This window comes from Dipodomys merriami, unplaced genomic scaffold (genome assembly GCF_024711535.1).
Source record: "Dipodomys merriami isolate MVZ:Mamm:240054 unplaced genomic scaffold, mDipMer1.0.p SCAF_4, whole genome shotgun sequence".
Lineage (NCBI taxonomy): Eukaryota > Metazoa > Chordata > Mammalia > Rodentia > Heteromyidae > Dipodomys > Dipodomys merriami.
Genome location: NW_027205603.1, coordinates 46,008,685 through 46,033,817, shown reverse-complemented (window position 1 = coordinate 46,033,817; position 25,133 = coordinate 46,008,685). Strand labels below are relative to the sequence as shown.

Here is a 25,133-nt window from a genome sequence, read left to right as displayed (position 1 = left end):
CTGCAGGATGGAAAGATGTTAAAGATGGTTTTGAATTGTCTAGATGTTCACAAAGTTGAATGCATTATCTCATCATACCAGAAACAGAAACAAACTCGCAATACAAGGTAACCTCAAAGAGGAAATAAATCCGGACAAAAGCAAATAAATGGGAATAATTTGCTCTGATGGACTTCTGAATGATGCTGATCAATAAAGGAGAAATGGTTAAATGTACTCACCACCTAGTAACATTTCCTGAAGCAGGTTGTCAATTTTAACCATGCCAAAAAGTTTCACAAACTGTATTTGCTCAATCATTTGCCAGGTGATACTCTGCAGCGTGGGCAAGAGAAGCAGCAGCTCTCCAAACCTCCCCCGAGAGTCATACTGGCGGTCATTGATGTAGTCCTCCAGACTGATCTGTACTTGGAACCGCATGTTCTTAATTTTTACAGGGTCACTTAAACCTTTCGCATCTAATAGAGGGATAAAATGAGTAGTCTAAAGATTTACTCAAACTTGGATGTGGGTATGTAATCTTATATGGGGGGAAAAAGTAGTTTAATACACATACTATCAATATTTCTGTCAACAAACCTGGGTCAAAAAATACAATTGCCTTCAAACAAGCATATTCATTGTCATCGATCTGGATTTCTTGAAAGGGACGAACTAGCTCATCCAGAACTCGATTGGCCACACGGCTGATCTCAACCTCACAGCTGTTACGGTGAATGACGTAGTTGTTCCCTACAAGAAGTAGAAAAATTAACTTCCTTTTCTGCCACATTGTCAGACATTCTTTTCAGGTTATTAAATGGCTTATTCTTGAAGTGGATGCTGTTAGTACTCCATCTTTCCCTAGTGTTAAGTTAGTGATGTAAGAAAAATTTAAGTATACTTAAAGGATCAATAATAATGACAATGTGATCACACAATTTTTTTTTGGCTCAGATCACTGGTGATAACAATGTAAAGACCAATAACAAGCTAATAATTGACCATGGAGACAATAACTATAACGATTAGCTTTCCTCTTTGTCAGTCATCTATTAGTGTCTTAGTCATTAACAAGCATACCACAAATCCTAAGGAATCTTCTGTGCTTACAGTGGATTAAACATAGACATCCTCGGGTGCTCTAGGAAGGAATAAGAGCTAGAGACATAGTTTTAACAAGCCAAGTAAAGCTGAAAATTGAGCACACATATGCTCAGGCACTGCGTAGCCCTCTTCAGTCAAGGTGAGGTGGCTTCACCACTTTATGGGCTGAACTCAAGGCAGTTGAGAATTTGGCTAGAGATCGAGACCATCTAACGCCTCAAGAATTTTCTAACTTAAACATGCTCTGAACATGATAGAGAAAATAATTATTATAGCTTCTAAAAGCTAAATGGCTATTTTTGTGGGTTTTATAAAAAGTACAATATTCTGAATTCCTCCATTTCTTATGAAGGCAATTATTTAGTTTGGATCTTGGACATTCTTCAAAAGCATATGTGTCAAAATTGTGGGCTCCAGCTCATGACACTATCAGGCAGTGGTAGATATTTTCCCTAGTGAGAAGAAGTTGTGTCATTGGTAGTGTGTCAAAAATGAGGGGTTGTTGGGACCCTAGCCCTCTTCTCTTTCCTGGCCACAAAGAGGTTAACAGATTTCCTCTGCCCACACTCTTGCCATGACACACTGTGCTGTCCCAGACCCAGAGCAGCAGGGCCCACAGAAAATGAACTGATAAGTCTAATTCATGAGCCAAAATTAGTCTTTCAACCTTTTAAGTTGATTATCTCAGTGATTTTGTCATAGTCATGGAAATATAACACAAGAATTTTCAAGGTAATGAAATGTACAAAAAATACTTGTTCATTCTCTGCCTCAGCTCTCTATGCACAATGAATTATTATATGTATTTAAAGTATACAATGTGCTGTTTTAGTGTACATATTTGCTAGGAAATGATTACCACATATAACCTAATAGAGTCATCAATTCATAGTTACCTCATTTTCATACCAGTTTGAACCACACTCTTGCTTGTGAAAAGTTAGCTTACCTCCCTTTGTTTTCTAAGGTTTAATATATTCTGATTGATAGATAGTTAGAATAGTATTTGAGGTGTTCACTAGAAATGCAAGATTAGTATTTAATATAAATTTACTTTATAGGTTTAGAATCTTATATCTGTCTCATTTGTCCCAACATTAGAACTTTTAGAGCACAGAACTTATACTTCCATTGTTTCTTGGCTGAAAAAAATTTACTGAACAGGACAGTAACTCTTTCAATGACTAGCAAAACTGTGAAAAAATAAAAAATAAAAGAATTTAACATTCAAACTTCATGAATTAAGCTGGGTGCCAGTGGCTCACGCCTGTAATCCCAGCTACTCAGGAGGCTGACATCTGAAGATTGTGGTTCAAAGCCAGCCCGGGCAGGAAAGTCCAATAAACTACCAGAAAACTGAAAGTGGTGCTGTGGCTCAATTGGTAGAGCACTAACCTTGAGCTGAAGAGCTGAGAGGCAGTGCCCAGGCCCAGAGTTCAAACCCCATGACAAAAAAAAAAAAAAGGAAACCATGAATTATGTAAGTGGGTGGAACTGGAACAATTATATAAATTAAAGCTTTGTCCTTATACCTTTCCTTCTCTCCACCTACCTTTCCATTGTTGCTTCTTCCAGCACTTCTACCAGTTAATTAGACCTTGGCACCAAATATTTCCCTGACTATTATGATGCATAAGGAAAGCAAAATGAATAAGTATGTGCCTTAAAAAATGTTAAGTTTTTCATCAGATTGGTAGTGAAGGAAAATACATGGGGATTCCACGGATGATCACATAAATCATTAATTCTTTGTCCTGGTAAAGATGTAAACATTTTAACATATCTCAGTATTATTTTACTAGGCAACATCATTTCACTCATTTTTTTAAATCTTAATGCTTCCCAGTCATCTTAGGGTACTCTGATATTATGTATTACAGAGACAAAGACAACTATGAACTAAGTGAGGTCAGTTACTTAAACTTAATTTGCAAAGAAAGAGCACCATTGTGTGCGTGTGTGTGTGCGCGCGCGCATGCGCATGCATGTGTCTGAGTCCTAGGATTTGAATTCAGAGCCTGGGAGTTGTCCCTAAGCTTTTGAGTTCAGAGCTAACACTACCACTTGAGTTATAGCTATACTTTCAGCATTGTGGTAGTTAACTGGAGACAGGAATCTCACAGACTTTCCTGCCTGGGCTAACTTTGTACCAAGATCTTCAGATCTCAGCAGCTTAAGTAGCTAAAATTGTAGGTGTGAGCCTCTGGCACCTGGCTTGAGAAAAACATTTGATTGTGTCAGTGAATGCTTGGTTCTTATAGGAGAGAACTTTATATTATTATATGGATAAAGTATGTACAGCTTCTTAAAACTAAAACTAAAATAAAATAAAATTACTTACCTAAAACTAAAATATCTTTATACATCATGGATCTCTTTGTAGCTCCAAGCAGTAAGTGCTCCCCTGCATGGGCTCTCAACAGGGCCACCTGGATTTTAAAAAAAATTCTAAGATTAGCAATTAAATATAAAATATACTAAATAAAAGACAGCACAATATAAGTCTGATTAACTCACAGTGTGTTTAAAGCCTGGAATTTTTGTTCTAACAAGCTATAATACTTACAGGCCCCTACTATCAGTAGTCGTCTAGTTTTCAAGCTCAGCATGTCAATAGAGTGGCCTTTTCAAAATTTCTAAAATTACCTAACAAGTGAGCACAGTGGAAGCAGGGAGAGAAAAGTAGATTCATTAACTGTTTTAGGAAAGAAATTGAATCAGACAGACAGAGTTCAACTCGGATGCTGGAGACTCAGTTACTTCCATCTGTAAAATGGAAGTCAAGATGAGAGAAAAATATCTGAGTGTACTCATGAGGACTAAATGATTATACATATATATATAATTATACATATATCATCTCCTGCATATCATAAACAGCATAAACAAAAGCAAAACAAGGTCTTGAAACTGGCAAAGAATAGAGGTCTGGGTTTTGCCATTTCCTAAGCAAGCTTTGGCCTCTGCACTAAACTCTCAACTCAGCTTCATTCATTCAGCCGTTTTGCATGGAGCACCTCTGCTAGGAAGAATGCCACATGTAATGCTTCTCTGCTGTCTTCACTGTTTTAGTAAATGGCACCATCATCTAAAGTATTTGATCAAGAGGCTGTTGAGTACTTAGTTCAATGAAAATAGAACAGTGAAGCTGTTGAGATTGGTTTGGAAAGGGAGAGGAAGAGTGAGAGAAATAGGTGAGTCTAACTGAGGCATATCATATATATATATATATATATATATATATATATATATATATATAAATGTGGAAATGTCAAAATGAAACTTCTTGTATGACTAAATTGATGCTAAATATGGGTGGAGAGGCAGGGAAGTCTACCTTGAGTCTTCTCTAACTATACAGCAAATCCTAATGTTATATCTCAAAATAACAGCTGAGTCAATCTAGTGCTTTCCCCTTCCATTGCTACCACCCTAGGCCAAGCGCTTACCATTGACCTCCTGGACCACCCCAACACCCTTAGTTGGTATTCTTGCTTTCCTTTTGGTCCCTTCATTCTAAGTCTTTCTGGACCAAGCTTCCTAGGTGACATTTTTAAATCCTAATCACTTACTATCACCCCTCTGCTAAATTCATCTTTTAATGGTTTCAAATTGTTCTTGGCACACAATCCAAACTCTTCAACCATGGTCCTCCAAGGTGGTAGGAAGTGTCAGTAGGAAGTGTCACCCCAAATTTCTGGCTTTATTTTTTAACACCTTTTGTTCACATGGCTGCTGTCTGACTCAGAACCCCTAAAGATACTGTTTCTGTACTGGGCATGTTTTCTCCTTGAATCTTGGTGCACTTGGCCCCTTGTCATTTGCGATTATCTCCTCTGAGCTCCACTGTAAAGAATCTCTGCCCATACCAGATACAGTCATTTTCCAACAACTCATCTCATTCCACGTTATAGATTTTTATAGAACTTATCCCCACCTAGAATTAACTTACTCATAATTTGTATGTTCTCTCTCTCTCAAATAGGTCACAAACTTTATAAGCCTAGTGAGGTAATCTGTATGTTTATTGCAAAATGCCATAATTCCTAAAACTAAAAACAATATTCTCCTAAGAAGTACTTATTTGATAAACTTATAGAATGAAGTTAATTGATCCAGGGTGCCTGTTTAGAAATTGCAAAATGGAGATCATGCCTATCCCACAGAACCCCCGAAAGAATGAAATAATGTAATTGATACTGTATCTGAAAGCTAATTCCCCAGTGCCTAGCCCATAATAATAATTCACTAATCCATGGCCATTAGGGTTATGCTATTAAAATATCAGTCAACAAACCAAAACTATTTCACCGGTCCCTGGATTTTATTTCCCAATATTTAAACCATTATATTCATACATAAGCCAGCAACTTTTAAAGAAGAGTAAAAATAAAACTATAAAACTGATAATAACGTCATCTGACTGATGTTACTTGCAATGAGATTGCTAAATTTTAGCATTATTCATTCTGGTATAACTTTCTGAGCCAAGTTATCTTTATGGTATGTCAATAACTGTGACTCATTCCAGGAACCAGTTACAAGATATTAGAAAAATGATTTCAGCTTTCACAGTAGTTTTTTTAGTTAGTTTGTTTTGTTTTTGTGCTCCCGTCACCAGGTAAAATGCTTTCTTAGAAATGCAATTGCTAACTTCCTGTGATGATTTTAGTTCTGGAGACACAATTGTTTTCTCCTCCTTGATTTTTTACACAAGTATGACCTTTTTTCTTTATTGTTTGGTTTGTTTTTGGTGTGTCAATGATCAAGAATATTGGTCAACGAGTATCTAACTATACAGTGGATACAGCTCATCTTCGGAAATTTTCTCAATGTAAGAGAAATGGAGATATTTAAATTAGTTTAGTCTACCAGAAGCTAAACATCCCTTAGCATAAAAAGGCCAAAGCAAATTAGAAACAATCGAATCTTGATACAGTAAGTAGGAAATTCAAATTCCTAAATACTATTTATAATATCTCACTATACACATGAAAATTTAAAAATAAAAATATAAATACATGAATAAGAAAAAGATGACTATATCCAAATTTTCTATTTCCTTATAGATGTCTGGTCAATTCTTCAGAAATTTGTTTTGTTACAATTATAGTTTTATACAATAAATGTTACAATAAAATTCATAGCATGAAAGACCAAACTTAAATGTTAATTACATAAAATGTCCACAAAGGCATATCCTCTTTAATGTCTAAGAGTAGCCACACATTTCTAAGGGATCTATATGAAAATCTTCAGGAAACTAAAAACACCATAGCACACAATTTACCTCCCAGATATTTATCTTTTTAATATCTCAGGAGCTTTTTAAACTCCAAGAGGGCAGAATAGTTTGGTTAACTCATATTCAATCCGTAATTTACTATTTCCTAACAACACAAGTAAAAACGGATGTGCCTCTTGGTAAGAGGTAAGAAAAGGTAAGAAAAACTACTCCTTCTCTAATAATTTATACATTGTTTAATATGGAAAATGTATTAGCATATGATTGAAATACCACAGTTTCACAAAAAGTCCAGGCATAATTTCTTGAACTTGTACCTGGTCATCCAGTGGCAGCTCACAGAAAGCAGGAATGTATTTAGCCCACTCCACCAAGACCAAAAGCTGCTGCTTCATTGATTCACAGACATCACCGACACTTGCAATTTTCTTGACATTTATGTCAGTGCTTGCCCCAGGGCTTGAAGCTGGGATCTAGCATTAAACAGAACACTATATTAATTTGTCATTTGAAATAACAGATGGCCTGTAGTCCCCATTAATGCTTTGCCTGTGTTAAGTAATCACTATGAAAGCAGGCACTGTCATTGTCTTGGCTTCCTGAAATACATTAAACATGTTTATGTGGAGAAATAAGATTGTATTTACAGGTAACATTGAAAACATTCTTACGTAGCAGAAGAAGAAGCATATTTTAAAATTCAAACCTCAGAAGTTACCCTGACTTTCGGGGCAGTTTCCAAAGGCGATGTTGCCACACAGGTAGTATCCATATGAACTTGAACTAGGCTAGATGGTTTTATGATTAATTTTTTAAATGTGATTTCTTTTAAGGAAGTTCACTTTCAACTTGTTTATGTTCATGAAAAACAAATTATCCAGTAAATTAAACTAGGGAATTAAACTTACCAAACTGGTAGGGGGAGGGAAGCGTTAGATAAGACTAGAACTATTTATGACGTTGCATTTAATGGAAACCCATCAAAATAAGATTAGGAAATCAACCCTTGACCCAGTAATGTTGAGGAGCTTAAGCTATCATGATAAAAATTCTGAAGCTGCATATGCTTTTGAGCTCTATAAAAATACAAGTGGTGTTTAAAATCCTGTCTGCTAAAAAAAAAATAATCACTGCCTATTGTAAGTTTCTGTGAATGTAATATTTAAACATGAGTGCTTGGTGTGTCTATGTGCCTGTGTCATGATGTGGACCTAGACATTTCCTCACTGCTCTCCCTAAAGCCACTCTTAAAATGCTTTATTGGACCATCAAGTAATCTTCAAGTAATGATGTTGATAATGGGGATGTTAACCTCATCATATTACTCTTGTGTTATCAATAACGAAAGTAGTATCACTGACTCTTTGCAGGTCCCGATAACCACTTAACTATTTCATAATTTGCTTATACTAGAAAAAGAAACATCATAAACATTTCCAATAGAGTGAAGCTAAAATAAATTTCCTTCAAATGATTTTTATTGGAATATTAAAATATTTGTTTTTATGTATAAAACTAATGGCTTATTTTTTCAAGTTTCCATCTGATAGCCTCACTTAGAATCACAAACTTAGAATCATAAATCTTTTTTTCTACTGTCTTTTAAGTTGTGGCTTCTCATTGAAATGCATGTTTCCAAAGCAGCCAGCAAGGTGAGGTCCTGGGTCTGAAAGTCATTTTCCAGGAAAGAAACTCCAATGGCATACTCAACCAAACTCCAGAAAAGTTACAGCAGCAGGTTTGATGAATTCAGTCACAATAAATGAAAGATTGTCCCCAGAGTTGTGGGATGCAGTAAGCTTTTTGATCAAATTTATCAACTAATTTATTCTCTGATCATCTTATACTGAAACTCACTTAATTTTCCATTTAAAAATAAAATACTGTCTGAGTAAAGTCAAAAGTAAATGAGCAGTCCTCCTAATAGTTTCAAAGTAATGTTTTTACCTATGTAGATGCTAACTGTAATAAGCACACTTCAATACACATATACTATTGTTTCATAATGCCCATTAGAGTTCCATTAGAGCAAGCTGATGTGCAACTGGTACCTGGCGAGACCGATTTTCAGCTTGTGCCAAGGTGTTAATGGAGGGGATGTTGCTTCCATCATATGTGTTTCTCCTGGTGCTTATTCTGTCACGTTCATTTTGCACAGCTGAGAAAGGAAAATACAGTGTTCATAGGCCAGAGCTCTTGAATATACAACAGGATATAAAGTTGAAAAGTTAATTTTTAAAAACATTATTAAAAGGTAAAGATGGGGGCTTTTAAAAGAAGGCTGGTGATGGAAATTATGCTGTAGATCTTCTCATTCTGTACTATTTTCTGAAGTAGCAATAGCCAAGTTTGTCACAGAGAACAGAAAATATGGCTGCCTGACTATTAGGTCATTTTGTGTGTGTGTGTGTGTGTGTGTGTGTGTGTGTGTGTGTGTGTGTGTGTGTGTATGTGTGTGTGTGTGTGTGTATGTGTATGTATTGGTGGTGGTGGTCATGGGACCAGAGGCTAGGTGTTATCCCTGAGCTTTTTGCTCAAAGCCAGCATTCTACCACTTTGCATCACAGCTCCATTCCTGGTTTTTATATGGACATTTGGAGATGATTGGACTTTCTTGCCTGGGCTGGCTCTGAACCATGATCCTCAGATCTCAGCCACGCCTAAGTTGGTAGGATTACTGGCATAGCTACCAGTGCCTGGTCATGATATATTTTTAATAAGAGGGTTTTCTATTCTTAGAGAGTTAATAAAACTATATATACATGATAACTACAGGAAGATTATCAACTCGGAATGATCAATTCAAAGATAGGATTCACTATCAGAAGATATGAGTCAAGGGTTTTGAAATTAGTTTTCATTTTCCTATGATACATTATTAAAGAAGAAAGTAAATTTATTTCAGCTAAGATGGTTTTAAAGGGTTGGAGGCATGGCTCAGTGGTATTGAGACAGCCTAGCAAGACTAAGGCCCTGAATTCAAACTCCCAGTTGCTCCCTGCTTTTTCTCAGTGGTTTATTGGAGATAAGAGTCTCACAGACTTTCCTGCCCAGGCTGGGTTTGAACTGTGATCCTCAGATTTCATACTCCTAGGATTACAAGCAAGAGCCACTGGCACCCTGCTGTATTACCTTCTTTTAAGAGTAGCAACCTGGGGCTGGGAAGGTGGCTCAGTGGTAGAGTGCTTGCCTTTCATGCATGAGGCCCTGGGTTCGATTCCTCAGCACCACATAAGCAAAAAGAAAAAAGCCGGAAGTGGCGCTGTAGCTCAAGTGGTAGAGCGCTAGCCTTGAGCTGAAGAGCTGAGGGACAGCGCCCAGGCCAAGAGTTCAGGCCCCACGACCGGACTCAAAAAAAAAACAAAAAAAAAAGTAGCAACCTGAACTAAACTAATGGATTTCTTCACAATGGAACATACTGAGAGGTAAAAAGAAAATCTAGCTGGGTTGATATGATCTACACTTTTAAAACAGTGATTTGGCTTAATTTCATTTATCATATACTTGAAAAAAGTATTTCTTTGCATATCTACAGAGGTATTCAGCCAAACTAATAGTCATAAAATCTTTTATCTACTACTTATATCTACCTGCCAATGTGTGTGAACGTTACCATATCAGAATGTGCAAGAATATAACCCAATTATACTTAAAATAGACAAAATAAAATTTGCATACACTAACAGCATATCTAATTGTCTCTTTCCTCCAATGTACCCCAGGTAGGTGAGAGTGGAGATCTTGTGCATTATGTTCGCTACTGAAGCCTCAGCATCTAGAATAATGCTTGGGAAGTAGCAGTGTTCCATAAATATTTTTTAAACAGATAAATCCTTAAAAAGTAAAATGTCCGTCAATAGCCTAAGAATAAATAAAGATACTCAATTTTTACTAAGAATAAAAAATATATTTGAGGCTGGAAAGGTGGCTCAGTGGTAGAGTGCTTGCCTTACATGCATGAGGCCTGGGTTCGATTCCTCAGCGCCACATAAGCAGAAAAAAGCAGGAAGTGGTAGAGCGCTAGCCTTGAGCTGAAGAGCTGAGGGTCAGCGCCCAGGCCCAGAGTTCAGGCCATGACTAACAACAACAACAACAAAAAAATGTGTTTAAAATGCATATTTTCACTCTACTCATAGACTTTAACATTTATCTTTTGAACAGATACTGGAATGCTACTTAGACAATCATCTTCTGCCAGCCATAGTACACAGCCTTAGAGAGTATAATGTCAATAATCTAACCAGAGAAACAGTGGCTCTGTCACTAGCTAGTGGATATCCTTGTGCTAAATTCTTTAACTTAAGCAACAGATGCATCTTTAATAAATTAAGGAAAATCAGAACACATTGAAAGGGGTTATTGTGACATGAGAATAGCCATGCATGCTTATCATTTTCCATCAACAATATTAGTTATCATCATCATCATTATCACCAGAATTATTATTACCTTCTTTTTTCATTCCTGCTCTGAAACACTTTCTTAATCTACAATATCTACACTGATTCCTCTTGTCCTTGTCAACAACACATTGCCGACTGAACCTGTAACATCAAACAAAGTTGTGTTACTAAAGTATCATTTATCACAAAAGAAAAAAACAACAACAGTAGACTTCAAGTAAGTGTAGACAAATCTGATTCACAATGAAGAGGACATGAGGACAATTACTTAGAACACTTCTAGTCTCATGAAGAGGATGTGCATGCAAATGTAACCTTACCTCTCACATACTCTTTGTAATAAAATAAAACTGAATGACTGCCTCACTTTGGACAGTGAACATGATCATTTCTGTCATGAGTCATGAATGTCAAGCCTACTTTTAAAATGTTTGTCATCTAAATTCCAGTTGTTTATGGCTGAGTGATTTCAATATAGTGGAGAATATATCAGAATTACAATCACCTATACTTTCATATTTTTTCTCTTTTTACAAAAATAATCCTAGTAGTTTAAAATAAATTTGGACTCTACTGAAATTCACTCCAAATAAAAAATGCACTCCGGAGACTCCTTAAGAACAGCATTGACAATGTAGTTTCTACAAAATCATATTTTACTTCACTCTGTTAAGAATCGCTGTGATTTGGACAAAATAAATAGCAGAAAAACAGACAATAAAGGTGTTGTGATGATGGAGAAAATTTGCAATTATTAAACATTGCTGATTAGAATATTAAATGTTGTTGCTGCTTTGAAAGTTTGGCAGTTGCTCAAAAAGCTAAACACAGAGCTACCAACTAAAGCAGCAACTGCATGCATGGGTATATACCAATCGAAATGAAAACATGTATACTCAAACATTATTCATGATAGTCACAAAGTATAATAATCATCAAATAAATGTGGTATAGCCACATGTGGAATATTACTATTTGTCAATAAACTAAAAGGAAGTACTGGTTCAGGCTATAATATGAAATACTTTTAAATGAAAGAAGTTCATTTATATAAGGGACTATCCAATAAAAATAGAAAGTGAATTAGTAGTATCCTTACATTGTTTGAGGGAGAACTTGGGGAATTGGATAGTGCATTCAAGTTTCCTTATAGGATGGCAAAAATGGTCTAATTGGACATTTGGCAACTTTGAATATGCTAATATATTGAATTATATATTTTTTAAAAGAGTAGTATCTTTCAGGGTAGGTCTAGGCCAATTCTCAGATTAACCACTCATTCTTAAGTATAACTTGGGGATGTTAAGTAACATTAATCTACAATGATAAATGAAAGAAATAATCTTGACTTAAATAATGCTGTGTGAATGTTCTTTAGAGTTTAAGGTACAGTATTAATCCCATAATAAGCAAGAATATTGTTTCAAAAATTTCATCCATAAGTACTGATTACTTGTAATTGATTATTAAATAATAAAACAGAAATAGTTTGCTTTGTGATCTATTTGAAAAAGCTTTAAAATATATGTGGATAAATACTTGAAACTAAATTTCAGATAAGCTGAGCTAGAATCAAGATAAGCTTTCAGAGTGAGAAAAAACTACCACAATGTTCATTTTGAATGCGAACTAAGAAAACTCAGCAGAGGGGATGAGATGAACAAGAATCACAAGAAGAGCATATCCAATTGCCATTAAGTAAACTAATAACAAAAGTTGAATCAATACATGATTAATACCTCCAGCATACAAGATACAACTGTAGGGATCAAACAAATGAGGTCCTTCCTGTTTGTTCCATTCAGGGAAATTACAGTCTACCAGAGTACACATACAAACTTATAATTAACCATTACAAGAAGCATCATGTGAGAAGTATTGAAATAGCCATAAAAATGTGCCATTATACTGAAGGAACTGTGAGAGTGAAAATAGAATTTAGAATTTATAGAGTCTGGTAAAACCTGAGCTTAAATAAATATACTAACACTTTTGCAAGTGGAAAGTCATAACATTTAATACAAAAAAATATATGTATATAAAGGCTTCTTTGGCATCAGCCCACATGATGGGAAAGTAGAAGAAGCTGTACCTGTTGTAAGGATACTTATTAACCTTCTAAAGGCTGCTCTGGGAGTAACTTGTGCCTACTTTTTACATAGAGGAAAGGCAGAAATCTCAAAAGCCTTTCAATTGGTATTTTCAGCTTCTTCTAAGTTGCTGGATTTCATTGTTTGAACCACAACTACTCATGTATATGTATTTCACTTTTTAACAATTCCTATCGCTCCAAAAGAATATGTTCTTTTCTCTTTATTTTGCTGTATTAATTTTAAGAGCATTCAATATTCAGGATGATCATGGATATAGCAGTTTTGCAAAAGAAAAACAATCCATTTCTTGATGATGAGAGTTTTTATGTATATGCATAGAGAATCTACCTATATATTCTACTCTGCTAATCAACTTTTTAAAGTGGGTGATTAACATTTCCATTAATCAACATCAAACTCGCCTTGAAAATCTACTAAAGAACACTAGGTAGATATTAGGAGAGTTATGTATTAACTTTTATTATACCTTGAGAAATCAAATAACACCATGTTGTAAGAGAGTTTCTTCCCAATGTCCAACCTGTTCTTAAGTCAATGTAACAGAACTGAGGGTATAGCTCAGAGATAGAATTCTTGCCTAGCATGCTGAAGATGGCAGGTAAAATCTTGAGTTCTGCAGAAAACAATAATGCTAACAAGACTACCATTGATGGATAAAATATAAATTTTTTTTCTGCTTTAATCATATCCAACCTATTCATATTCTTCATCCAACAACTGTCATATCAATCAGGGTATAACAGCTAAACCTAAACTAAGTTATGATGTTGACTAGATTAAAAAAAATTAAAGACTACTGGAAAGGTGTGATATATAGTGTTAAATAAGATTGAGACAAAACATTTACACTTCATGGCAACAAAAATTAGCATAAGAAATACAATTTAGCCATTTTATATAGTTTTTTTTAAGATTTTTAGTGGTGTATGGACATGTGATAAAACAATAAACAGAAGGAGAAGATCAACACCATGTCTGGAAGATGAGGGAGGAAGAAATATTGTCAAGGAGGTGTCCAATCGAAGATTCAACTGTATTGTTCTAAACTGGGTGGTAGGTATGTGAATTTTTATGTGCCTTTTATAATTATAAAATATTTCATAAAAAAAAGAACAACCCCGCTGGGCACCGATGGTTGACGCCTATAATCCTAGCTACTCAGGAGGCTGATATCTGAGGATCGTGGTTCAAAGCCAATCTGGACAAGAAACTCTATAAGACTCTTATCTCCAATAAACCACTAGAAAACTGGAAGTGGCACTGTGGCTCAAGAGGTAGAGAGCTCGCCTTGAGCTGAAGAGTTCAAGGACAGTACCCAAGCCCAGAGTTGAAGCCCCATGACCAAAAAAAAAAAAAAAAAAAAGAACCACCTGTGTGAAGGTGTCTCTTAATGTCCAAACATCCTCAGAGATTTTATTTACAGACTTACAGATTTATAAAAGCTCTAGGTTTTCTTCTCTTATTTCTTCTTTTGTCATATATTACTCTTTAATTCAATTTTTGCTTTACAATATGTTCTTATGAGCAGGACATTTCAAAAAGTGAGACTGATTAGAAAGCATCTAAGACCATTGCACCATTGGAAAAAATAAAGTTTCAGAAAAGTTTCTGTCCATGGTTTGTACATGGGAAATATTGCTGTGAAAATCTCTGACTCTGGGGCTGGGAAGGTGGCTCACATGCATGAGGCCCTGGATTCGATTCCTTACCACCACATAAGCAAAAAGAAAAAAGCTGGAAGTGGCGCTGTGGCTCAAGTGGTATTGTGCTAGCCTTAAGCTGAAGAGCTGAGGGACAGCGCCCAGGCCCAGAGTTCAGGCCCATGACCGGACTCCCTCCCACCACCAAAAAAAAAAAAAATCTCTGACTCTTCTTCTGGGGAACTCTGTCTGAACAGTTTCATTTCTGTCTATCACTCTTTAAATTGAATTTCTTTAGAACAGTTTTAGATTTTAAATTGCTATCTTGTTCATGAGAAGTGAGTGCATTTTTGGTTTTTTGGTGTTTTTTTTTTGTTTGTTTGTTTTTGTTTTTTGTCAGTGTGGAACTTGAACTCGGCCTGGGCGCTGTCCCTGCACTCTTCAGCTCAAGGCAAGCACTCTACCGCTTGAGCCACAGTGCCACTAGTGAGTGCATTTTTTATGTTTACTTTCAAGGGTATCTTTGGAGCTTTCCCTTGGATTTCCAGTTAAATCAGTTAGGCTGTCTCACACTGTAGATGCCAGTCCTGTCTCATGAAGGATAGCATTTCTAGTGCTCACAGTAGTGAAGAAAATGAATAAGAGGAGGAGGAAAAAGAGGAGGAAAAGGAGGAGGAAGAGGAAGGGGAGGAGGAGGAGGAGAAGGAAGAAGAAAAGGAAGAGAAGGAAGACAAAAAAGAGGAAGAGAAGGAAGAGGATAGGAAGGAGAAGGAAGAGAAGGACAAAGAAGAACAACAAGAACAAGAAGCTGTATTATTTTTCTAATTGAACAAAGAGAATGATTAATAACAGTTGCACCTCTTCTTCCAAAACCCCAGTCTAAATTTGTGAAGCCACAGGAAATGCTGTGGTACTCTAGAAGCGCTTACATTTTAGCTCCTTAATCTCCTAACTTTACTCCCAGAATCCATTTTAAATGGTACTTGATCCCCTTCCTCCATCCCATTTGTGCTTATCTCGCTATGCCGAGCCAGGTGGACGTGTTTTGCTGTTGCTGTTGTTTTGTTTTTCTAGCTCAGGCTATGGTGGCCTTGTGTGCAGTTACTATTGAACCAGTGAGGATGAATTGTTACCTTTAGCTTAAGAGCCATCTCCTTTGCCCTTCTGAAGTTGTTCCCTCACTAGTGAGAGCTTCCCCAAATTTCCAATCTATGGTTATTTGGAGCAATGACCGTGCGCTGGGCATTGTTCTCTTATTTCTTGCATGACATGTTCGAAGAGCTCTGTAGAGAACTTTCTGAAAGGAAGAAAGGAATATCCCAGGTACCTGCAGGAGTAAACGTGACTCTTGCGTATGCTGCGTCTGAAGAAGCCTTTGCACCCATCGCAGCTTGACGCCCCGTAGTGTTTGCCAGTTGCTCTGTCCCCACAGATCGCACATAGACAGTTGACGCCATTGTCTGTAGTGTTCATACTTGTTGTCTCTGGGGCAGAACTATCTGTCAGAGAGAAAATGAAGAACACAGTTACCACTGACTATTCTTTATCACATTGTTCTAGTCATTTTTCATAGACCCCAAAGAGTGCATCCATCCCTTGGTGTGCTTTTTTTTAAATTTATTTTTAATTAATATTACAATGTATAGAGGGGATACAGCCACACACAGTTTGGGTCATGAGTACCTGGCTTTCTGGACAGTATCACACCTTTTTGTGAGTCACCACATCAGCTCTTTCCTTTTTAATCATCATTTTCATTCCAAGTTCCTTTATGGTCACTCTGACCAATAAACTTTAGGATATCACAGCAGTCATTCACCAAGTCACTTCCCTACACGAGAGATTGCAGTGTCTCAACACTAAAAAGTGTATGTGTTGCTGAGTGCTAGTGGCTCATGCCTGTAATCCTAGCTACTCTGGAGGCTGAGATCTGAGGATCACAGTTCAAAGCCAGCTCTGGGCAGCAAAGTGTGTGAAATTCTTACCTCCAATAAACCACTCAGAAAAAACTGGAAGTGGTTCTGGAGTTTAAGTGGTAGAGTGCTAACCTTGAGCAAAAGAAGCTCAGGGACAGTGTCCAGGCCCTGAGTATCAGAGGATCGATCAATCTACATGGCTTAAACAATTATTTAAAAGCTTTACTTTGAGGTCTATCAAAAATTACTGTATCATTAATAAAATCATGAACTAGTATATCTAAAACAGAATTTTCATTTCTTTTCCTACAAAACTTGCTTTTTCCCTGTCTTTTGTTGTATCCACCAATAGCTCCATCCAGATCCAGTAACTTGAAAGTGTTCCTTGAATTCTCCCCATCCATCATCTTTCACACACAAACCATTTTTAAGACCATATCTACAACGCATGAGCTTGAGCCTTTCAGCATGATCACCCTTACACAATCCACCACCACCCTCCCCATGGACTATTGCAATGTCTTCCTATCTACTTTCACCCTTGCTCCCTTACAATTTATTTATTACCCCAGAGCCAACAGAGTGGTCTTAGTTTAAAAAGTTCATGACACCCTTCTGAATCACAGTAAGCATGACTTGTCATCAGAAACAGGAAAAACAAAGCAAAACAAAACTGTAAAGCCCTGTATCATGAAGTCCCCCAAGCCTCACCAGCACCACCTCTGATCCCAGATCGGTACCACTTGTCCTGCTGTTCACTACTTCTCAGCAAGGGTGTCTTTTTCATTTCCTCAAGGCCTATTTTCCTCTTGAAACTTTTATACTTCTGGAAGGAAAGCCCTTCTTCAGTTTTTTCTTTGAGCTAGCCATGAAGTTTCCATTCAAATTTCATATTGTGTACTAAACTTCCTCTGAGAACACACCTAAGAGTTACTGCCCATCTGCTTGTCAACTAGAACCTAGATCTCTGCTTATTGTTATTGTTGCTGTTGTTTTTTAAAATAACAATGTCTGCCTAAGATTACATTGGCTATTGGTATGCTTATTTGTTATCTGCATAAAATATAAACTTCATGATGTCAGAGAATGTATTTGTCTTATTAACTCCAGTTTCCTAGGTCTTAGACATAATGAAATAGACAACTAAAATATACTTCCAGAAAAAAGGTCTTTCAAAGTAAAATTTAATATTTTTTGTAAGTAACTCCAAATATGTATGTATGTACTAAAAATACTAACTAAGGTAGTATATTAAAATTTTAATTTAAAATCAACTTTACAAATAATATAGACATAATGACAACTTAGAACCCTAATACAACAAAATAATAAAAATTAAAGGTTGCCTCATTCCAATTACCTTCCAAATATATTTCTGAACAGACAATTATTTTCAGCTATTATTTCATAAAGCTGGAAAAAACTAATGAGAATATTTTAAGGTCAATCATGTGACATTATAGAATTTAAATGCCAAGAAGTGATCTTCTGTAACATTAACAAACAAATATTAATATGGAAATTAAAAGTGTTTGAAATTCATTTTGTTCTGGGGGTTATATGCAAATTCAATTCTTCCTACAAGTTTAATGTGACACATAAGAGTGACAATGTTACTTAAAAGGTAATAAATTAGATAACATGTTGTATTTAGCCATACAAGTTAGTTGTTTTATTATACATTGGTAGATATGGTAAATATTTTGATACACCCTAAGATTTAGGAACCTAGAGTCCTTTTCAAAAATTCTATCTCTTCTGAGATAAATATTCTTGTAATTATAAATAACCAAAATAGTGACTTCCTTAGCATTTCAAGTTAGACTCACTTTAATTCTATTTGTGTTAAGTCTTAAAAGTATCTTGACACTTTAAAAATATCTCTCCACTAATACGTTATTATTTAGTTGAAGTATGGTCAGGTCACTCATACACATTTCATAACATAGTAGAATAGTAAAGTATTATTTGTGTAAGATGCTTTCAAGATCCTGAACACACATATATTTTTCCAAAGTATACATAACTTCAGGAACTAACAATTACAAGCTATCTTGGATAAGACTTGGGAAAAAAATCAAATTCTAAGTCAACAGTAAACCAAATTACATAAAAATACAAACTGTAAACAATTCATGTCTGATGTAAAGTTAAAATGTTACAGTGAGTAAATGCCAAGGGTTTTATGTGGCTAAACATTAGCCTGTCAAGTGAAGTTATACTATGAACCTCTATTTCTTTCTATATCTGTGTTCAATGGAGAAAGTTCATAGTAATTTTCAACATAGTGTCTCACCAGCAGCAATTGAAAATTGGAATAATGAGAAGGAGGCAATCAGTGAAATGCCTACTATTTTATGGAAACTTGGCTCCATGAGTGATTTTAAATAAAGCATAGAAAGTACACTCTCACCGCCAATCTGCCAATATCACTTACCACTGTGATTTACAGCTGGTAAAAATAATGCTGAAACGGTTCTATCTGGCCCATGACAGAATTCTGAGGTTACTTTATCACACAGATCACACAGAAAGAGGCTCTTCTACTTCTAACACAAAATAGCGTTATTAACTTAAAATCTATATGAAATGCAAAAGCTCAGATCTGTGGCCATTGGAAAACAAGCCTTGAATTCTCTAGCAATAACACACCAAGCAACTTCCCTGGGAAGCTCAGTTTTACTTCAATGGTACTTACTTTAAAACATATCTAACAAGCAGATGAGAACTCACCGTTGGAATTATAGAGAATCTGCATCGTTTCAAACTCCAAAGTTGTGTAAGTTGGGTCCAACACTTCACTATAATTGCCCATGTCCATGTCCAATACTGGTTCTGATACCCTCATCATCGATTGAGAGACACAAATTCAGAATGTGGTTGACGCTTTTGCTTTCAATCTGCGAGTGATAATTCAGAGCTAACTGTAACTGAGTGACTTAAGTTGTGTAGTGGGAGGGGCTGTAAAACTGTAACCTCCTTGGGCAGGGCATATTCTGTTCATTTCTTCTTTTATGGCATAGAAGGGCAATTCCTTGCAATAATGTTGCAATGCTTTGTAGAACTGCCTTATCTGAAGTGCTTAGTGGACTAACATGATTTCCTACATTGATTTCCAGTAGACAATAAATTATGTCAATCAGAGAAAGATTAAGGAGAGAACAGAGAAATCGCTGAGATTTTTGAGCTATGATTCCAATTGGAGGGTTAGCCCAGAGAAGAGGATACAGCACACATACCATGTGTCTTGACAAATGAAACTTACTTCCCTGTGACAATTTGAAACATCAGACTATAAGTTAACTTTTACCACCATAGATCACTTAACAATTTCAGGTTTTCTTACATGTACTATAAAATTAACTCTGTTTGTTTTGGAGTAAAACAAATTCACAATTGGTAAAGACAGGAATTTATGTTATGCTACAGTAGCATCCTGGAAGAATGCCAATACAACTTGTAAAATATTCTCTATAGCTATTCATTTATGAGTCTATATCCTCTCCGTATTTGTGAACTTCTCATAGGCAAAACCAGATGAGCTGCTCTTAAATTGTAGGTATTCAAGTAGTGATTGCCATATAAATAAGGTTCATTTCTTTAGACTTACACTCTAGGCATTAGCTTGAAGCAAAATTATTCCTAATGGGCAGCCCTGTATATTCTTACCATCAACCTTCAGCTACATAATGTAGTCCATCTCTGATATGTAATCATGTTGAAACAATGGACTTTGGAGAATATTTAATTATATTCAATGAGTATATTTTATGTCTGAAAGTACATTTATTGATTTTATTTTCCAAGAAAGAATTACAGTTCCACCTACATTATAAATTCAGAATTTTATTTCTGTTTGTTGAAGTTGATAGTCATCTTTCTTAATCAATTTTTGGGTATATATGGGGCAAGTTCTGGGGCTTATCTCAGGGCTTTACATCCTTGCTTGGCTTCTTTGCTCACAGCAGGTGCTCTACCACTGGAGCCACACCTTCAGTCAGACATTTTGCTGGTTAGAAATAGAATCAGCCATTTCTGTTTGCCTGGGGTTGGCTTCAAACCTCTTTTTCTATTCTCAGTCTCCTGAATAACTAAATTAACTTTATGAATACTCTTAGATACTGTTCAAGTTTGCATCCCAAAAGGCCAATCTGTTAAGACAAATTCAAAATCCATGAAGAATCATAAACAGTAGAATCATATTAACAGCAATACCAGCGATCACTGGAGTCGTCATCTTTACTTACATTAGTTATACTCTTACTTGTGTTATTAATACTGTTTTGAGATAAAGTTTAACTAAATATCCCAAACTGGACTTGAACTTACAACCCTCCTGCCTCCTCTTCTCATTATGCTGGGATTAGAGGCATGTATCACCATGCCTGGCTATTTTTAAACAAATTTTAGGAACATGTTTTCTTTGATGAAGGCTAAGCATATTTTATCCAGAGAAATGGCAGCAAGAAAATACAATGATTTTCATCTGTGTGACGTGATTCTCTTCTATGGTAAAATAACAAAGATGTGTTCGGTTCTTGTGAGAACCAAAGTGTGACATACATAGACCACAGTCTTGCTCATTTGTGGGGAAACCAACCAACCCCAGTGCACTTCCACTTTTGGAGTTAGGTCAAAAAATAAGAAAAGAAAATTTTGAGAAAGAGTTTTTCAAAAATGAATATGGTTACTGCTGAGGAGACTAATAGTTCTCCGATTCTACCCTATTCAGTACCCCTGGGAGACGTGACCATTAGACCAGGATGTTCTGCTCGAAGACTAAAGAGGACACAGACACAGTCATCCCATCATCAACCTTTAAGTTCTTCAAGGAGCTCTGGCATTTCATCTGAGCTATTTTTCACTGAAACTTGTTTCCCATCCATGTTACTGGTAATTTTTTTTTCCTTCAAGTCACAGAGGAATAAGACTTTGAGATTTCCAAAAGCTACAAATGATCCAAAATGGCAGACACATCTCCTCAAGCAAAGTGCACACTCTCTACTTAATGATACTAAAATGCTGAAACGCCCACAGAATCCAGTCACCCTTAGTCTATCTAGCAAAGAAGGGTCTCTAGCTTTTTTCCACAGAGATTAGAAAGTACAGTAGAAGCTCACTTGTCTTAAATCCTAGCACTGGAAATTTTCTGACTCATGAACGTGGTATATACACCTAATTGCTTATTAGGTTTCAGTAGCTAGAAGTCGTATTGTTTTATTGTAGAATCAAGATTTTTTTGTTGAGTACTATTCCTTACTATTTTTCCTGTTGCTCTTTTACTGCAATGTTTCTTTACTTTTCAAAAATTCTCATGTACTGCCTTTGATCTCTACTATTTTTTCCAAAAAATATTGGAGAGATAATATTATGCAAAGCCTTCTCAAATTTTACAGTTTTAAAAATAGCTCAGTCCCCTCAAATGTAATCTCAGTTATAAGGACGTAGAGATGAGGAGGATTGTGGTTTGAAGACAGCTAGAGCAAAAGGTGAACCTATTTAACCTATTTAAACCAATAAGCCAGGCATGGTGATACATCCCTATTATCCCAGCTACACAAAAGGCAGAGGTAGGAAGATCTCATAGTCTGAGGCTGGCCTTGGAAGAAACATGAGACCCTTCCTCAAATATAACTAAAACAAGAAAAGACATAGGAATGAGATTTAAGTGGTAGAGCACCTGCCTAATGAGTGAAAGACTTTGAGTTCAAACTCCAGGGTTACCTATATATGTATATTTTAGTAAATCTGCTTTTATTTAATTTCAAAATACTTCCCTTGGTTGTTATGAAAGGTGATAAAACTAAAGTTCTTCCTCAACTCATTTTCTATCAGGTTATATACTATTTAGCTACATTATGAAATAAAGTAACAACAATTCCAAAAGTAAGATAGGTTCACATATAAGTAACACTTGATAGGCATGCAAAGCTAGTGATATGTACTTACCTGGGAATAACAATTATGCGCCCCAAAAGACATTGAGAACTTGAGTGAATTCTAGGAATTATCTGAATGGAAATAGAATTTCTCTTGTATTGACCTTAACTTGAAATAATTTGTACTTATAAAATAACTTACAATCCTCTAATGAACAGTCCATATTCTCTGTTCCTAAAATCAAGTAGGTACTATTGAGAATTTTTTGTTGCTTTTTACAAAAAAAAAGAGAGAGAGCTCAGTGCCAGTGGCTCACACATGTAATCCTAGCTACTCAGGAGGCTGGGGTCTGAGGATTGCAGTATAAGCCAGCATAGGCAGAAAAGTCTGTAAATTTTTAATTGGCAATAAGTCTCCAATTAACCAGGAAATATGGGAGAAGAGCTGTCACTTAAATGGTAGAGTGCTAGCCTTCAGCAGGAGCAAAATGTACACCCTAAGACACTCCCCAGCACATGAAGAAGAAAGAAAAAAAATGGAAGGAGAAGGAGAAAGAGAAGGAGAGGAAGAAGGAGAAATAAGAAGGAGGAAGAGGGAGAAATAAGAAGGAGGAAGAGGAGGAGGAGGAGGAGGAGGAGGAGGAGGAGGAGGAGGAGGAGGAGGAGGAGGAGGAGGAGGAAGAGGAGAAGGAAGAAGAAGGAGGAGGAGGAGAAGGAGGAGGAGGGAAGGAAGGAAGGAAGGAAGGAAGGAAGGAAGGAAGGAAGGAAGGAAGGAAGGAAGGAGAAAAAAATCCAGATACAACTCCAATTATAATTAATTTTAAATTTTAAGTTAAACATCATAATCAAAATTAGTATTACACTTGGTTTTCCTTTGTTTAATAGTGATGGTAGAATTTTCATAATTCAGAAAACATATCTTAACCCAATTGAACAATATAAAATTAGAAAATTAAACTGTATAAACTTTAAATGCAAGAAACAGATAGTTTATGTTTTCACATTATAACTCAGCTGTTTTCAGAAAAATGGCTAATGGTAATTAGTCAAAGAGCTTTTCATTACTGCTTCACAAAGTCATTTCTATGAGTAAATTATTAGGCTATGTTAGATTAAAAGCTAACACAATTAAAAGAGAAACAACATAAATTGTATAATTTTATGCTGAGATAAAAACAGAAATAATTGAGCATAAAAAAACAACTCAAACTGACATCACATAGCCCCGTATGCCCCATATACACATATTATGTACTTTTTAAGTCTACTTCTAAAGTGTAATTGGGGGAAATCATACATTACCACATAGCACATAAAATAGTCATTTGGAATGAGAGTCACACATTTTCCAAAGTATAAATGCATAAACTTAATCTATAGCCAAACATATATTTATAACTGATAAACTATGACCTACCGAAAATCTCTCTTAACAGAGGCAAGTTCCCAGTATCTGTTCTGAAAGCTGAGCAACATATCAGTGTTTCGTGTGATCTCATGTTTGTAGGCCGTGATGTACCGTCCTAACCCCAGCCAGGTCAAATACTCCAAAGAAAATGTCACAACACTGTCAACTTCAAGTAGTGTGACTAGTAATCTTGAAGAGTGTTTTTCTCAAGGGCAATGGTTCTATGAACTGACATATGAAATGTGTGTCCAATTTCTATAGAAAAATCGAAGAAGAGATGAAAATACTAGCATGGTTAAAGACAACTGAGTTCTCTATTAACTTTAAGGTAACAGCAGAAGCATTTGTATCTTATCTATAAGACTATTAGGCCTGTTAAGTTGTTCCCTGCTTTACATTTGATTTAATCATTCCTTCCGAGCGTGATTGAAAACAGAAAACAGGCTAATAAAAAAAAAAAAAAAATGAAGGTTATTTTTGTAAGAGAAAAAGGTTTCATGAAAAAGGTTGGGCATCAATACCAATATACAAATATTTTCTTGGAAGGCAGATAACAAAGTTTATTTTCATAAATTTATCCACCAGAAATACAACCATAGATTTTGTTCTTTCTCATTTCACTTTGTGTAAATATAATGTAAGTACAAATAGAATCACCATAGTCAAATGAAGAATTGTAACAGGGCAAGTTCACCCAGTGTAGTTTCCATTGTAAACTTGAAGCCATTCAGCTCAGCAAAATGGCCTAGGAAATCAGAGCAAAGCAACTTTTTGTTCTCAAATAAAAAGAAAAAAATCTCAAATTAAAAAATGTTGTATTTCTTTTCTGCCAGTCTCCTTGCTTCGTCGTCATTCCTCTTTTACTATAAAACTCTGGCATTTTAGTCTCATTAATTTTGAGGAGATGAAATCCAGTAAATTTAAAAAGTGTATGAAACTAGTACAACGAAATCTGACAGAATTGTTTTAAGCAAAGAGTGGGTAAGAAGTGAGGTTGACAGGGGTAGTGTATCTGCCTGTATGAAATGTCACAATAAAACTGCTCTGCACAGTTAATTTATGCTAACAATAATCTTATTTTAAAAATTTACAAATTAAAATCAGAATATTAATCTTCAAAACAGTCACTATCACTGACATACACGAAGTTTGAATTGGAATTCTATTTTCAAAGGGATTATTGCATTAGAGCGTATAGACTAAACTCCTTCCTAACACTGTTTTCTAATGTTGATCTCAACCTGGAAGAATAGCTCAAGTGATAGAGCCCTTGTTGAACAAGCCAAAAACATGAGGCTCTGAGCCTCATGCTGATCTTTATTATTTGTTATACATATTCCTGCATTGGCATTGCTGCTAATTTACTTAATTTTAAAATTGGCCTGTCATAACTTTGCTTACATAGACATTTAATCCCTCTTTTTAAATTGTAATTATTTATT

At 35.7% G+C, this 25,133-nt stretch overlaps 1 protein-coding gene across 3 annotated transcripts in view; it reads right to left on the bottom strand.

Annotated features, from left to right (window-relative positions):
- Positions 1–25,133, bottom strand: part of Hnf4g (hepatocyte nuclear factor 4 gamma) — a 113,282-nt gene that overhangs the window by 6,050 nt on the left and 82,099 nt on the right. Inside the window, exons 1-9 of one of the 3 annotated variants that reach the window (XM_069990943.1) lie at positions 23,701–23,730; positions 19,138–19,304; positions 15,816–15,987; positions 10,781–10,875; positions 8,383–8,489; positions 6,649–6,804; positions 3,428–3,515; positions 580–732; positions 222–458 (exon numbers count right to left, since the gene is read on the bottom strand). In XM_069990943.1, coding sequence (XP_069847044.1) covers positions 222–458; positions 580–732; positions 3,428–3,515; positions 6,649–6,804; positions 8,383–8,489; positions 10,781–10,875; positions 15,816–15,987; positions 19,138–19,255 — 1,126 coding nt within the window. In that variant the 5' untranslated portion in view covers positions 19,256–19,304; positions 23,701–23,730. Of the gene's footprint in view, positions 1–221; positions 459–579; positions 733–3,427; positions 3,516–6,648; positions 6,805–8,382; positions 8,490–10,780; positions 10,876–15,815; positions 15,988–19,137; positions 19,305–23,700; positions 23,731–25,133 lie in introns of those variants that run through there. The other 2 variants (XM_069990942.1, XM_069990944.1) reach the window with 2 other exon arrangements.